The 17,769-nt window shown below is 43.5% G+C and overlaps 1 protein-coding gene across 1 annotated transcript in view; it reads left to right on the forward strand.

The window, feature by feature from the left end:
- The window catches only part of nudcd1 (NudC domain containing 1), a 66,186-nt gene extending 54,055 nt beyond the window's left edge, over positions 1 to 12,131 (forward strand). The window contains exons 9-10 of the mRNA XM_084156540.1: positions 7,693 to 7,852; positions 10,998 to 12,131. Of these exons, the coding sequence (XP_084012666.1) occupies positions 7,693 to 7,852; positions 10,998 to 11,284 (447 nt within the window). The 3' untranslated portion in view covers positions 11,285 to 12,131. The remainder of the gene's footprint in view (positions 1 to 7,692; positions 7,853 to 10,997) is intronic.
- Positions 12,132 to 17,769: the final 5,638 nt, after the last annotated feature.

The raw sequence follows: 17,769 nt of genomic DNA on the forward strand, positions 1-17,769 counted from the left end.
GTTGTCTGAGAGAGATTGTCCTCTCCTCCCGTGTCTGTAGTGAAAGTTCTCTAGACGACTATACATGCCAGCTGCAGACTGAGATGATAAGGTCTAGTGCATTGTCTTCTTCTTCACCTCGTGTAGAGGTTGAGAGTTTCAGAGTTTCACCATTTTGCCATATTCAGCTCGCGCTGCATGTTGGCTGGTCTGTAGAGTTTCAACCATTTTAAGCCGTGGGGCTTCCTTGTCTTCTTGGTCTAACCATTTTAAGCCGTGTAGCTTCAGCTTCACGCTTCCTGGTCTAATAGAAATACAACCATTTGCAACATCCGGCTTATACCGTAATCTGCTTGGTCTTCCTTTGGGAATGGAGTTGTAGTTTGAAACAATTTTGTAACGTTTAGCTCACGCTTCACGTCTGCTGGTCTGAGGTGAATTTCGTCACAAGGCTTTTTATGCACTCAGGGTAAAAGGGGCGTTCCATCATGTTTGTGCTCATCTGGGCGTGGCCACTGACTGAGAACAAATCAAAATGGAAAACAATAATCTCATCTAGAAAGCTAAAAGCACATTGTTATCTTCACAAAAGTATTATTATACTTAATCATTCGTTATATACAACAATTAGATGCAAACCTCATAACTGGGAAGTGTACCCCCCAGAGATACAGTTATGTTGTTCCACCGTCTTTAATGACATCACAACATAGTAACGAATTTGACATGATTGTTCTTTAAGTCCCCACCAACCATTTCCCACATTCTTTTAAGTAGGAATATTGTTTCATTATCCACTTTTGGATGTTGGAGTCTTGGCGGGAAGACTTCCTTTGTTAACAAAGGGGTCCTTTTCCCAATACTTCATGGCAAGGAAGAGAAAGTCTCCACGGTATTTACGAACTGGTCATAAAACTAGCCCCCAGGAAAGGGGGTGTTCAAACCTTTGCCTGGCTGGCATGTTTGATCCTCAACCCATGAGGGCAAGTCATGACATAAGTTTGTTATTATGGCACATGAAAGTTCAAGTATTGATTAAAGAGGTTACTTAGCAGTCAAGCAAAGCAAAGTTTATCCATTAATAAAAGAAACATTGAAAGGTGAGAAGAAGCAACAACCTGAGGGAACTGATGACTCGGGCAGGAAAAGGAGCTGGCATTTAGGGTCTCATTAGTGACATCGGCATTTCTGAGCCAGGGCATCTGTGCTCCTTTTAATGCTTCCCTGTCTTTGTTTCCATCTGCAGTGAAACCTCTGTGGTCAATCAGATAGGATTCCCAGGTAAATAAGGTTGTGTCCCAAATCGCACCCTATTCCCTTTATTGTACACTACTTATGACCAGAGCACTAAGTAGTGCACTATTTAGGGAATAAGGTGCCATTTGGGAAGCACCTATGACTTGTTTTCAGCTCACTGTAGTCCCAAATGGCACCCTATTCCCTTTATAGTGCATTACCTTTGACCAGGGAACATAGGACTCCAGTCAAAGGGAGTGCACTATATAGGGAATAGGGTGCCATTTGGGACTCAGATTAAGACTTGTGTTTAGGTCGCTGTAGTAGCTTCTGTCATTTAAATTTTTTTCATTTATTTGTTGTTATTTAGCAGACGCGACTTACAGTAGTGAGTGCATACATGTTTTGTACTTTTTCATACTGGTCCGCCGTGGGAATCGACCCTGGTGTTATAAGCACCATGCTCTACCAACTGAGCCACATGGGATCATACTGAGCCACACAGGATCAACACTAATGGAAGACCCCAAGCTTCTGGCTCCAACAGATGAATCCTCAAGCTTTATTTCTGATTGTGGTTAAACACAATTACAGTACTGGCACTTTTGGGAAACAGAAGGTAGTGTTTTTAGGGGTCGTTTCCCGGACACAGATTAAGTCCTGGACTAAAAAGCATTTTCGATGGAGATTTCCCAGGACTAGGCTTAATCTGTCTCTGGGAAACCGTGCCAATATATCTAGCATGTAAAACCATTTAGACAGCTTGGTTTTTTGATTGCAAAACAAACTCCAATGACCTTAAATAGATCAGAAGTGGGATGGCGGCTTGAGGCCATCAGAACACACGGCTGGACGTGTGAATGGCCTTGAAAGAAAGACGAAGCAGGGGGATGTGCCTTCCCGTTCAGTGGGGGCAGTGTAGCTATCCTTGCCAAATGAGCAACGTTACAATTCTTACCAAGTGGGTTAACCCTATTGGTGCGATGTGTAGGGTGTTTGCCTTTCACGCCGGAGACCCAGGTTTGCTTCCCACTTCTTCCGTTCGCTACAGGTTTGAATCTAACAGTAGCTATTTGATTGCAAAACAAACTCCAATTACCTTGCATTTCAGTAATGTAGTGAGTAGCCTGGAGAGGAGTGAGAGGGGAGTATGGAAAATAATTAGGCAAATGTACCAAGGCCATTTATTTTGAGATGTTATTCATTATCAAGCCGACTCATTTTCAGTGAAGTTACTTTTGGCACCCTGCATATGTACTGTTTTACAGGTCAGTCAGTCTAGTGAATGAACAGGATATGGTGATGATGCACAATCACTGCTGTATAAAGGTTTAAACATCACAGATCAGTAGAGTAAATGGTGTTATGCTGCTTTGACTACACAGGAAGTCATGATAACGGTAATTCACTCCTGTTGAAGGATTCATTCTCTAGTCCAGTGATTCCCAACTTCAGTCCTCGAGTACCCCCAAAAGCACACATTTTTGTTGTTGCCATGGACCAACTCATTGATTCAACTCATTGAGGGCTTGATGATTAGCTGACAAGTTGAATCAGGTGTGCTTGCCCGGGTCTACAACAAAAATGTGTGCTGTTGGGAGTACTCGGGGACTGGATTTGGGAAACATTGCTCTAGTCCAAACCATTCTTGTGCCAATGAGTATACAGCAGTCAAGTCACACACAAGAAGTACCATACCATATTTATTTAGGTTGCTCTAAGATGCCCTTGTCGTCAGCCTTACAGATCTCTGCCTGTTTTTGCCGCTGTTTTTATTTTAGAGTGGGGTTGTGGTCCAGTCATTGCCTTATTGATTTTACTGTGACAGCCAGGGTCAGATGAGGAGCAGGTGAAGGGTTGCTGTGTTATTATTGGGATAGGTTAGATGATGGAGGGAAGGTGGCGCCTCTCAGGTTTCTTCCTAAATTACCTATATAGTGCACTACAGAATAGGGTGCCATTTGGGAAGCAGACCCAGTCAGACTACTCACTCCCTCCCAGGTTAGAGACAACATGATGTGTAAGCAGCTTCTACAATGACCTGTCATGTCAGTCTCCCTCATCACCTGGCAACAGGCTGACAAGATCTTGATTAAGGACTGAGACTTACCATGTCCTCAACCTTTCCCCAAATCAGATGGGCTTCCGATACGTTGTCATAAATTGATAACATGTTAAAATGATCTACTAGTTCTTTAAGAAATACTGTAGTTGATGTATTCCTCACTATTTTGTTTCTCCCTAGAACTGCTTCTACAAGTTGTGTAGGTAACACTTTATAATAAGGTTCAGCAATAAAACATTTATAAGGCATTTACAGTTTTCGAATGTATTAATCATTACTCCAGCATTTGTAAATGCTAGTATGCCAGTTATTCACACATTTATAAACAACTTTTAAAGTATGTATTAATGGTTCATAAGATAATTCTTAAGATGTTTAATTTAGGTCCTTATAAACCATTTACTAATAATTAAGAATTTTTGCAGGGACTCATGTAAAGTGAAGGCTATTTATACTTTATAAATACTTTAAAAGTAGATTTTCCCCCCAATAGTTTTATGAATATTGCTAACAACAGAATAAACAAATGTGGAAATTACATACCTACAGTAGATCATATTTTCTTTCTAATGATTTCTACTTTATTTCTCAACTCCTAATATTGAGCAAATTACACCTATTAGAGCCAATTACACACACTGGAGTATCTGACATACAGTTGAAGTCGGAAGTTTACATACACCTTAGCCAAATACATTTAAACTCAGTTTTTCACAATTCCTGACATTTAATCCTAGTAAAAATTCCCTATCTTATGTCAGTTAGGATCACCACTTTATTTTAAGAATGCGAATTGTCAGAATAATAGTAGAGAGAATTCTTTATTTCAGCTTTTATTTATTTCATCACATTCCCAGTGGTTCAGAAGTTTACATACACTCAATTAGTATTTGGTACCATTGCCTTTAAATTGTTTAACTTGGGTCAAATGTTTCAGGTAGCCTTCCACAATCTTCCCACAATACGTTGGGTGAATTTTGGCCCATTCCTCCTGACAGAACTGGTGTAACTGAGTCAGGTTAGTAGGCCTCCTTGCTCGCACACGCTTTTTCAGTTCTGCCCACAAATGTTCTATAGGATTGAGGTCAGGGCTTTGTGATGGCCACTCCAATACCTTGACTTTGTTGTCCTTAAGCCATTTTGCAACAACTTTGGAAGTATGCTTGGGGTCATTGTCCATTTGGAAGACCCATTTGCGACCAAGCTTTAACTTCCTGACGGATGTCTTGAGATGTTGCTCCAATATATCCACATAATTTTCCTTCCTCATGATGCCATCTATTTTGTGAAGTGCACCAGTCCCTCCTGCAGCAAAGCACCCCCACAGCATGATGCTGCAACCCCCGTGCTTCACGGTTGGGATGGTGTTCTTTGGCTTGCAAGCAGCCCCCTTTTTCCTCCAAACATAACAATGGTCATTATGGCCAAACAGTTCTATTTTTGTTTCATCAGACCAGAGGACATTTCTCCAAAAAGTACGATCTTTGTCCCCATGTGCAGTTGCAAGCCGTAGTCTAGCTTTTTTATGGCGGTTTTGGAGCAGCGGCTTCTTCCTTGCGTAGCGGCCTTTCAGGTTATGTCGATATAGGACTCGTTTTACTGTGGATATAGATACTTTTGTACCTGTTTCCTCCAGCACATTCACAAGGTCCTTTGCTGTTGTTCTGGGATTGATTTGCACTTTCCGCACCAAAGTACGTTCATCTCTAGGAGACAGAACACGTCTCCTTCCTGAGCCGTATGACGGCTGCGTGGTCCCATGGTGTTTATACTTGCGTACTATTGTTTGTACAGATGAACGTTGTACCTTCAGGCGTTTGGAAATTGCTCCCAAGGATGAACCAGACTTGTGGAGGTCTACAGTTTTTTTTTCTCTGAGGTCTTGGCTGATTTCTTTTGATTTTCCCATGATGTCAAGCAAACAGGCACTGTGTTTGAAGGTAGGCCTTGAAATACATCCACAGGTACACCTCCAATTGACTCAAATGATGTCAATTAGCCTATCAGAAGCTTCTAAAGCCATGACATCCTTTTCTGGAATTTTCCAAGCTGTTTAAAGGCACAGTCAACTTAGTGTATGTAAACGTCTGACCCACTGGAATTGTGATACAGTGAATTCTAAGTGAAATAATCTGTCTGTAAACAATTGTTGGAAAAATGACTTGTGTCATGCGCAAAGTAGATGTCCTAACCGACTTGCCAAAACTATAGTTTGTTAACAAGAAATGTGTGGAGTGGTTGAAAAACGAGTTTTAATGACTCCAACCTATATCAATAGTTAAAGAACAAGCACCCAATACATATAAATAGCCCTCATTTTAGATAAGGCCCTGCAAAAGTACTTTTTACTAATGATTAGGAAATGGTTTATAAGGATCTATATTAAACATCTAATTAATTATCTTATGAATCACTAATACACTGAACAAAAATATAAACGCAACATGTGAAGTGTTGGTTTGATGAGCTGAAATAAAAGATCCCAGAAATGTTCCATATGCACAAAAAGCTTATGTCTCTCAAATTTGTTTACATCCCTATTAGTGAGCCTTTCTCCTGCCAAGATAATCCATTCACCTGACAGGTGTGGCATATCAAGAAGCTGATTTAACAGCATGATCATTATACAGGTGCCCCTTGTGCTGGGGACAATAAAAGGCCACTCTAAAATGTGGAGTTATGTCACACAACACAATGCCACAGATGTCTCAAGTTTTGAGGGAACGTGCAATTGGCATGCTGACTGCAGGAATGTCCACCGGAGCTGTTGCCAGATAATTTAATGTTCATTTCTCTACCATAAGCCGCATCCAACATCGTTTTAGAGAATTTGGCAGTACGTTCATCCGGCCTTACACCGCAGACCACGTGTATGGCGCAGTGGAGGCTCCTCATAGGAGGAAGGGGAGGACCAACATTCTCAGTGAAATTTAAATTAGTAAACATTTAAAAAGTTGTCCTTTTTAGATAAAAGTATACTAAATATATTCACGTCACCAAATAATTGATTAAAACACACTGTTTTGAAATGAAGGTCTACAGTAGCCTCAACAGCACTCTGTAGGGTAGCACCATAGTGTAGCCGGAGGACAGCTAGCTTCCATCCTCCTCTGGGTACATGTATGTAACTCAGTAAAATCTTTGATATTGTTGCATGTTGCGTTTATATTTTTGTTCAGTATACATCATTTAAAAGCTGTTTTAAGTGTGTGAATAACTTGCTTACTAACGTTTACATATGTGGGAGTAATTACTAAATGGTGAGCAAACTGTTTGTAAATGCCTTACAAATGGTTTATTACTGAATATTATAAAATGTTACCGTTGTGTACTCTAATATAATTTCTTATGTTTGCACATCGTTGCAGACTGTAAATTATGGCCAAAGTTGTTATTGACAACTTTCGTTGTCATTCTATTTACACAAACAAGACTTCTGAAAGCCTAATTGGCTGATGTCACGTAGTGTGGGGTGACAGAAAAGTGGGAGGAAAGTGAGCTGTAGCTTTGAGGATTGTTGACGTCCTAAGTGTGTGGAACTGTCACCAACCGCCAACTATCAATCACATACAGGCCCGTTTATGATACAAATTCTCAATAGATGTCAAGTGAGCATGGAATTTGGAGGGGAGAACTGTCTACCAGTACAACTTGTTGGCAAAGAGATTCACATGTGAAACACCGGATGTATGAGGACGTCACTGATCAGACCTTTAATACAATAATTGCACAAGGTTGTGTATGAAGAGAACAACGTCATGGTATACATTGTGATTCAAAATGGGACTCAATCTTTGTCTTTCTCAATTTCTCTTTTACTCTCTTTCTATCTCTGTCTCTCTCTCTGTCACTCAATCTTTATTTTTCTCTCTCTTTCTTTCTCTCGCCATCTCTCTTCCTCCCTCCACTGTTGGAGGAATAATGAAGGCAGCCTGATGCGTTCTGAAAAACTGGTTGCATGTCCTGTTTCCATGTCCTGGTTCCATGTCCTCTCCTGATTAGAATACTTTGATTCTCTGTCCCCATTTATTAAGATTGTTTTTCTGTCCTCAGTTAATAGACAATTGATTTGGAATGTTGTGTACGTGATTTATGGATGATGATTATGCACAATTTGATTAAAAGGAACCATAATATTCTCTGGTTTTGTTTGAGGGAGCCATTTTACTTTCTTTTTTTCTTTTTCTTACTGAGTCGAGATTCACTGGGCTCTAAAAGCTATAATGGGAGAGAGACCTGAAGGGATGAGACCTTACATCAGAAACTAACTTCAACACTCAATGGCAGATGTAGAACTGCATATCTTTAGGTTACGGATAAGGGTTAGGGATAATGGAAAGTTAGTTGAAATGTCTACATCTACAAACCATCTATTTGGGACTAGTAAAGTGTTACCATATCTCTTTCTCCAGGTGAACTTGGGGAGCCATCAGTACCTGTTCACGGTGGACTTGAACCCATCTGAGATGCCCAGTTTCTGCCTGCGTCACGATGTGGACGCCCTGCTGTGGCAGCCCCGTCCTGACCAGCCCAGCGAAATGTGGGAACACATCGCCACCTTCAACGCCCTCGGTACGTGTAGAACCTTTTTAGGTTAATAATTACTAGTACTGGCAGTTCTGTCAACACCTCAGACAAACCTCTTAAAACGCTAAGTCAGGGAAACAAATTTGTTTTCAGGTGGCATCTTTGTGCTAGGCATTGCCTCAGTATGAGTCTATGTAACTTGCTGAAAATGTCGACAAAACAACCATTGAAATCGGCATTAACGTCAAGATTTGTTTAGGAGCAATACTTGCTGGATGTGTCAGGAGTGATTGCAGGATGCCATTATTGCAATGTCCTCTTTGTGAAATGAATGAAATGAGTAAAGCAGTATGTAAACATTATTAAAGTGACTAGTGTTCCATTATTAAAGTGACCAGAGATTCCATGTCTATGTATATGGGGCAGCAGCCTCTAAGGTGCAGAGTTGAGTAACCGGGTGTTAGCCGGCTAGTGATGGCTATTTAATGGTCTGATGGCCTTGAGATAAAAGCTGTTTTTCAGTCTCTCGGTCCCAGCTTTGCTGCACCTGTACTGACCTCGCCTTCTGGATGGTAGCGGGGTGAACAGGCCGTGGCTCGGGTGGTTGATGTCCTTGATGATCTTTTTGGCCTTCCTGTGACACCGGGTACTGTGGATGTCCCCGGTGATTCGTTAGGCTGACCGCACCACCCTCTGGAGAGCCCTGCGGTTGCGGGCGGTGAAGTTGCCGTACCAGGCGGTGGTACAACCCGACAGGATGCTCTCAATTGTGCATCTGTAAAAGTTTGTGAGGGTCTTAGGGGCCAAGACGAATTTCTTCAGCCTCCTGAGGTTGAACAGGCTCTGTTGCGCCTTCTTCACCACGCTGTCTGTGTGGGTGGACTATTTCAGATTGTCAGTGATGTGTACGCCATGGATCTTTAAGCTTTTCATCTTCCCCACTGCGGTCCCTTTGATGTGGATAGGGGGGTGCACCCTCTGCTGTTTCCTGAAGTCCACGATTAGCTTCTTCGTTTTGTTGACGTTGAGGGGGAGGTTATTTTCCTGGCACCACTCCGCCAGGGCGCTCACCTCCTCCCTGTAGGCTGTCTCGTCATTGTTGGTAGTCAGGCATACTACTGTTGTGCCAGCTGCAAACTTGATGATTGAGTTGGAGGCCACACAGTCATGGGTGAACATGGACTACAGGAGGGGACTTGTGGGGCACCTGTGTTGAGGATCAGCGAGGTGGAGGTGTTGTTTCCTTCCTTCACCACCTGGGGGCGGCCCGTCAGGAAGTCCAGGACCCAGTTGCACAGGGCGGGGTTCAGACCCAGGGCCTCAAGCTTAATGATGAGCTTTGAGGGTACTATGGTGTTGAAGGCTGACCTATAGTCAATGAACAGCATTCTTACATAGGTATTCCTCTTGTCCAGATAGGGCAGTGTGTAGTGCGATGGCGATTGCATTGTCTGTGGATCTATTGGGGCTGTATGCAAATCGAAGTGGGTCTAGGGTGACAGGTAAGGTAGAGGTGATAAGATCCTTAACTAGCCTCTCAAAGCACTTCATGATGACAGAAGTGAGTGCTACGGGGCGATAGTCATTTAGTTCAGTTACCTTTGCTTTCTTGGGTACAGGAACAATGGTTGACATCTTGAAGCAAGTGGGGACAGCAGACTGGGATAGGGAGAGATTGAATATGTCCGTAAACACTCCCGCCAGCTGGTCTGCGCATGCTCTGAGGACGCGGCTAGGGATGCCATCTGGGCCGGCAGCCTTGCGAGGGTAAACACGCTTAAATGTCTTACTCATGTCGGCCACGGAGAACGAGAGCCCACAGTTCATGGGAGCGGTCCGCGCCGGTGTTAATGTGTTATACTCAAAGCGTGCGAAGAAGGTGTATAGCTTGTCCGGAAGCAAGACGTCAGTGTCCGCGACATGGTTGGTTTTCCCTTTGTAATCCGTGATTGTCTGTAGACCCTGCCACATACGTCTCGAGTATGAGCCGTTTAATTGCGACTCCACTTTGTCTGTGTACTGACGTTTTGCCTGTTTGGTTGCTTTACGGAGGGAATAACTACACTGTTTGTATTTTACCATATTCCCAGTCACCTTACCATGGTTAAATGCGGTGGTTTGCGCTTTCAGTAAATGCGGTGGTCCGCGAGTACTACAGTAAATGTGTTGGTAGAACTTCAGTAGCGTTTTCCTCAAATTTGCTTTGTTAAAACCCCAGCTATAATAAATGCGGCCTCAGGATATGCGGTTTACACTTTTCACAAAGTCCAGTGTAGTTCCTTGAGGGACGTTGTGGTATCGGCTTGAGGAGGAATATACACGGCTGTGACTATAACCGAAGAGAATTCTCTTGGGAGGTAATACGGTCTGCATTTGATTGTGAGGTATTCTAGGTCGGGTGAACAAAAGGACTTGAGTTTCTGTATGTTATCACAATCACACCATGAGTAGTTAATCATGAAACATACACCACCGTCTTTCTTCTTCCCGGAGAGTTCTTTATTCCCGTCTGCGTAATGTACTGAGAACCCAGCTGGCTGTATGGACGGGGACAATATATCTGGAGAGAGCCATGATTCTGTGAAACAGAGTATGTTACAGTCCCTGAAAGGAGATCCTCGCCCTGAGCTCGTCTACTTTATTGTCCAGAGACTGAACATTAGCGAGTAATATACTCGGAAGCGGTGGATGGTGTGCACGCCTCCTGAGTCGGACTAGAAGTCCGCTCCGAATACCTCTTCTCTGCCGGCGGTGTCTTGGAGCAGCCTCTGGGATAAGTTCAATTGCCCTGGGGGGTACAAACAAGGATCCAATTCGGGATAGTCATATTCCTGGTCGTAATGCTGGTGAGTTAGCGCTGCACTGATATCCAGAAGTTATTTCCGGCTGTATGTAATAACACAAAAAGACGTTCTGGGCTAATAATGTAAGAAATAACACACAAAAAAACAAAATACTGCAAAGTTGCTTAGGCGCTAGAAGCAGAGCTGCCATGTCTGTCAGCGCCATCTTGAGCTAGTTCAATGCTAGTTCACGTGTGGCTGGTGTTTGTCACAACAAGCCCTGTATTTCTCAGTGTCTTTGGGGATGAGTAGAAGGTACTCAACCAACATGACACGAGGTGCAACCAAACATTTTTGCATTTCCTTTCAACTTACTCATTGTCTTTCTCATTTTTCGGATCTCCTAGGCTACGTCCAGGCGTCGAAACGTGACAAGAAATTTGCCACCTGCCCCCCAAACTTCTCCTACGCCGCTCTGGGGGAGTGTCTTCGCCGGGTGTTCATCTACCGGCAGCCGTCGCCAGTGGACACAGTCCTGTTCAACAGGATGCAGGGTCGTCAGGTGGGCCAGGTCGCTAAGCAACAGGTGGCCAGCCTGGAGTCAAACAATATTGTCCTAGGCTTCAGAGCCACCAATGAGAGACTGTTCGTCCTGACCTCTAACAACCTGTTTGTTCTGAAGATCAACAATTAGATCTGGGACTACTTTTATGGCCAGTTTTCCAGCACTAAACTTAATCTGTGTCCGGGAAACCGCCCCATAGAATGTTTCCATCCACCATTCACACTGTCTACCCCTGAGACAGAGCTATACCATTCGACAAATTAAAAGGAGTTTATCTAGAACCTACAGTAAGTGTAATTTAATTTGTGGTAGGGGTTTGATGTGTGTCTACACTTTCAAATATCTGTCCTCATATTTTTTTATGTTATTCTGTGAATATCCTACTGGTGTTAACACTGTATAGGAGCTCAAATGTAGTATGATTCATGTTCTCACAGTAAATTATGCCCTCAGAAACCTTGACCAATAGAAGCAGAATGTGATGAAAATATTCCAATAAAACCAAAACAATTTTGTTGTCAAAAATAGGGCCATGTGTTATTTCCTTTCAATTTGTGTCCAATTAAGACCTAGTCAACCAGCTGAGGGGAGTTGATAACTAATCAATTACCTTAATTGATCAATCAAGAACAAGGAAGGAGCGGGCTTGTGGGAAGCCTTGTGATGTCAGAGGCTGAGTCCCAAATGGCACCCTATTTATTCCCTTTATAGTGCACTACTTTTGACCAGGCCCAGTAGGCACGTATCCAGAGCCTCTGAGCTCAGACTTCCTGTATCAGATGTAAAAGCACTGAAAGACCCCCCTCCTTTTGACCTATTGTCTAATCAGCTCATGCCCAAAATGTGTCATCATATCCACCTGTGCTTTTCTATTCACTCCTTTCCTATTTTGAATGCCTGGGTAAGAGAAAGTTAAATTGAGAAAGTATTGCTTGCATAATGCAGTAATGCTGCTCAAAAAAATAAAGGGAACACTAAAATAACACATCCTAGATCTGAATGAATGAAATAATCTTATTAAATACTTTTTTCTTTACATAGTTGAATGTGCTGACAACAAAATCACACACAAATGATAAATGGAAATCAAATGTATCAACCCATGGAGGTCTGGATTTGGAGTCACACTCAAAATTAAAGTGGAAAACCACACTACAGGCTGATCCTTAAAACAAGTCAAAATGAGGCTCAGTAGTGTGTGTGGCCTCCACGTGCCTGTATGACCTCCCTACAACGCCTGGGCATGCTCCTGATGAGGTGGCGGATGGTCTCCTGAGGGATCTCCTCCCAGACCTGGACTAAAGCATCCGCCAACTCCTGGACAGTCTGGTGCAACGTGGCGTTGGTGGATGGAGCGAGACATGATGTCCCAGATGTGCTCAATTGGATTCAGGTCTGGGGAGTCAATGCCTTCCTCTTGCAGGAACTGCTGACACACTCCAGCCACATGAGGTCTAGCATTGTCTTGCATTAGGAGGAACCCAGGGCCAACCGCACCAGCATATGGTCTAACAAGGGGTCTGAGGATCTCATCTCGGTACCTAATGGCAGTCAGGCTACCTCTGGCGAGCACATGGAGGGCTGTGCGGCCCCCCAAAGAAATGCCACCCCACACCATGACTGACCCACCGCCAAACCGGTCATGCTGGAGGATGTTGCAGGCAGCAGAACGTTCTCCACAGCGTCTCCAGACTCTGTCACGTCTGTCACGTGCTCAGTGTGAACCTGCTTTCATCTGTGAAGAGCACAGGGCGCCAGTGGCGAATTTGCTAATCTTGGTGTTCTCTGGCAAATGCCAAACGTCCTGCACGGTGTTGGGCTGTAAGCACAACCCCCACCTGTGGACGTCGGGCCCTCATACCACCCTCATGGAGTCTGTTTCTGACCATTTGAGCAGACACATGCACATTTGTGGCCTGCTGGAGGTCAATTTGCAGGGCTCTGGCAGTGCTCCTCCTGCTCCTCCTTGCACAAAGGCGGAGGTATCGGTCCTGCTGCTGGGTTGTTGCCCTCCTACGGCCTCCTCCACGTCTCCTGATGTACTGGCCTGTCTCCTGGTAGCGCCTCCATGCTCTGGACACTACGCTGACAGACACAGCAAACCTTCTTGCCACAGCTCGCATTGATGTGCCATCCTGGATGAGCTGCACTACCTGAGCCACTTGTGTGGGTTGTAGACGCCGTCTCATGCTACCACTAGAGTGAAAGCACCGCCAGCATTCAAAAGTGACCAAAACATCAGCCAGGAAGCATAGGAACTGAGAAGTGGTCTGTGGTCACCACCTGCAGAACCACTCCTTTATTGGGGGTGTCTTGCTAATTGCCTATAATTTCCACCTGTTGTCTATTCCATTTGCACAACAGCATGTGACATTTATTGTCAATCAGTGTTGCTTCCTAAGTGGACAGTTTGATTTCACAGAAGTGTGATTGACTTGGAGTTACATTGTGTTGTTTAATTGTTCCCTTTATTTTTTTGAGCAGTGTAGGATGTGCCCATATACACTCAGTTTATTAGGTACACCACCCTGTTCACGAAAATGGTTTGCTCCTACAGACAGTGAGTCACGTGGCTTGCTATATAAAGCAGGCTTCGAGGTATTCAGTTACTGTTCGATTGAACATTAGAATCGGCAAAACGAGTGACCTAATCGACTTTGAGCATGGTATGATTTTCGTTGCCAGGTGCGCTGGTTCCAGTATCTCAGAAACAGCCGTCCTCCTGGGCTTTTCACGCACGACAGAATGGTGCGGCAAACAAAAAACATGCAGTCCTGTGGGCGAAAAAGGCTTGTTGATGAGAGGTCGAAGGATAATGGCAAGAATCGTGCAAGCTAACAGGCGGGCTGCAAACAGGCAAATAACGGCGCAATACAACAGTAGTTTGCAGAACGGCATCAGTAAGGTTATATAGGATGGCTTCTGTCAAACTATCAATCAAATCTGTTATTTATGAGGGGGGCGGGACTTCCGGCAAGTATTTGAAAATCACACCAGGATGTAAATATCACACACACGTGGGGGTGATATTTACATATTTATTCCGGGACAATGTGGACCGTCCGGATTTTCAATGTTGCAAATGTTTGTTCACAAAGGACTATAGAGGTGAAGTGGCTACTCTTAGCAAACGAGTAGCAACTTTACACAAGCTACTGGGGATTCCACGTCCGCCTACTTTCTCTTCTACTCCAGTAGCTGAACGCCGATCTCACCTGATGATGGGAGTGTCGCCGCCGTGTCGTCTCTCCATAACCGACTGGCCGGTGCTCTGCAGGGATCCCTCCCCGAAGGGGTCTCCCCCTTCCCTGGAAAATTGAATTTGTAGGATGCTTTTGGATGACTTAGTTGATGTTCCTAAGGGCCTCCTTGGCGGTGGGAAGCCCGGACCGGATAAAGACTTTAAACAGCTTCATTGACATTGTGTTTCCAAATGACATCACCAAGAGGTAGAATATATAGTGAAAACAAGTGATCCTAAAACGGAACCTTGAAACTTAGAATTGATTTGTCAAAGGACGAACCATCCACAGAAACGAACATATCTTTCCGACAGATGAGATCTAAACCAGGCAAGAACTTGTCAGTGTAGATCAATTAGGGTTTCCAGTCTCTTCAAAAGAATGTGGTGATCATTGGTGTCAAAAGCAGCACTAAGGTCTAGGAGCACAAGGACAGATACAGAGCCTTGGTCTGACGCCATTAAAAGGTAATTTACCACCTTCACGAGTGCAGTCTCAGTGCTATGATTGGGTCTAAAACCAGGCTGAAGCGTTTTGTATACATTATACATCTAGAGGAGGGCAGTGAGTTGCTGCGCAAAAGCTTTTCTACAAAATTTCAGAGGAATGGGAGATTCGATATAGGCCGATTTTAGTTTTTACATTGTCAGGGTCAAGGTTTGGCTTTTTCAAGAGAGGCTTTGTTACTGCCACTTTTAGTGAGTTTGGTACACATGCGGAGGATAGGAAGACATTTATTATGTTTAACAAAGGAGAGCCAAGCACAGGAAGTAGCTCTTTCAGTAGTTTCGTTGGAATAGGGTCCAGTAGGCAGCTGGAAGGTTTAGAGGCCATGACTATTTTCATGAATGTGTCAAGAGCTACAGGATAAAAAAAACTTCTGGCAGTTCTGTGTAGACTCAGGACAACTAAGCTTTGGAGAAATGCGCAGATTCAAAGAGGAGTCCGTCATTTCCTTTTAATATGATCATGATCTTTTCGTCGAAGTTCATGAATTCTTCACTGCTGAAGTGAAAGCCAACCACTCTTGGGGAATGCTGCTTTTTAGTTAGCTTTGCGACAGTATTATTGGAGATTTTTCAGTTGGATAGTTAATCATCGTTAAATCTCATAGTTAATCACAGTTAACCACTCTGTCTCATACAAGGACGGAAATGACAAGCCAAATATGGTGCAAAAGGAAGAGGCCTAAAACAGAGCAGAGAGCCTGTTATTACATTATGCTTATGGAGGAAGAGACTCAGTTATTTGATCATGCCTAATTAAGTAAAACCAATTAAAGAATTAAAGCGAAAACAGAGCCAGGAAATGGCTCTGTCAGTTTTTATATAATAAGGTTTGGTTGCGCCACTATTGTTTCCAAAAACGGAATGAATAGAAGGAGGAGAAGTCAGATTGCGCCACTATTATGTGGTCCTCTGTAGCTCAGCTGGTAGAGCACGGCGCTTGTAACGCCAAGGTAGTGGGTTCGATCCCCGGGACCACCCATACACAAAAAAAAATGTATGCACGCATGACTGTAAGTCGCTTTGGATAAAAGCGTCTGCTAAATGGCATATTATTATTATTATTATATTATTATTATAAAATAAGGAAGTAGGCGGAGCGGTCAAGTGTTTATTGGAAACAATGGTGGAGAAACTAAACAGGGAGGGATAAAGCTAAAAAGGTGTGTACTATGAGCAAAAATGAAACTGTATATACAGTGGGGAAAAAAAGTATTTAGTCAGCCACCAATTGTGCAAGTTCTCCCACTTAAAAAGATGAGAGACCTGTAATTTTCATCATAGGTACACGTCAACTATGACAGACAAATTGAGAAAATAAATCCAGAAAATCACATTGTAGCATTGTGGTCCTCTGTAGCTCAGCTGGTAGAGCACAGCGCTTGTAACGCCAGGGTAGTGGGTTCGATCCCCGGGACCACCCAAACACAAAAAAAATGTATGCACGCATGACTGTAAGTCGCTTTGGATAAAAGCGTCTGCTAAATGGCATATTATTATTATTATTATTATTATTATTATTATTATTATTTTTAATGAATTTATCTGCAAATTATGGTGGAAAATAAGTATTTGGTCACCTACAAACAAGCAAGATTTCTGGCTCTCACAGACCTGTAACTTCTTCTTTAAGAGGCTCCTCTGTCCTCCACTCGTTACCTGTATTAATGGCACCTGTTTGAACTTGTTATCAGTATAAAAGACACCTGTCCACAACCTCAAACAGTCACACTCCAAACTCCACTATGGCCAAGACCAAAGAGCTGTCAAAGGACACCAGAAACAAAATTGTAGACCTGCACCAGGCTGGGAAGACTGAATCTGCAATAGGTAAGCAGCTTGGTTGAAGAAATCAACTGTGGGAGCAATTATTAGGAAATGGAAGACATACAAGACCACTGATAATCTCCCTCGATCTGGGGCTCCACGCAAGATCTCACCCCGTGGGGTCAAAATGATCACAAGAACGGTGAGCAAAAATCCCAGAACCACACGGGGGGACCTAGTGAATGACCTGCAGAGAGCTGGGACCAAAGTAACAAAGCCTACCATCAGTAACACACTACGCCGCCAGGGACTCAAATCCTGCAGTGCCAGACGTGTCCCCCTGCTTAAGCCAGTACATGTCCAGGCCCGTCTGAAGTTTGCTAGAGTGCATTTGGATGATCCAGAAGAGGATTGGGAGAATGTCATATGGTCAGATGAAACCAAAATAGAACTTTTTGGTAAAAACTCAACTCGTCGTGTTTGGAGGACAAAGAATGCTGAGTTGCATCCAAAGAACACCATACCTACTGTGAAGCATGGGGGTGGAAACATCATGCTTTGGGGCTGTTTTTCTGCAAAGGGACCAGGACGACTGATCCGTGTAAAGAATGAATGGGGCCATGTATCGTGAGATTTTGAGTGAAAACCTCCTTCCATCAGCAAGGGCATTGAAGATGAAACGTGGCTGGGTCTTTCAGCATGACAATGATCCCAAACACACCGCCTGGGCAACGAAGGAGTGGCTTCGTAAGAAGCATTTTTAAGCCAGTCTCCAGATATCAACCCCATAGAAAATCTTTGGAGGGAGTTGAAAGTCCGTGTTGCCCAGCGACAGCCCCAAAACATCACTGCTCTAGAGGAGATCTGCATGGAGGAATGGGCCAAAATACCAGCAACAGTGTGTGAAAACCTTGTGAAGACTTACAGAAAACTTTTGACCTGTGTCATTGCCAACAAATGGTATATAACAAAGTATTGAGAAACGTTTGTTATTGACCAAATACTTATTTTCCACCATAATTTGCAAATAAATTCATAAAAAATCCTACAATGTGATTTTCTGGAGAAAAAAAATCTCATTTTGTCTGTCATAGTTGAC

Source organism: Coregonus lavaretus, assembly GCF_964263955.1.
Source record: "Coregonus lavaretus genome assembly, chromosome: 40".
NCBI lineage: Eukaryota > Metazoa > Chordata > Actinopteri > Salmoniformes > Salmonidae > Coregonus > Coregonus lavaretus.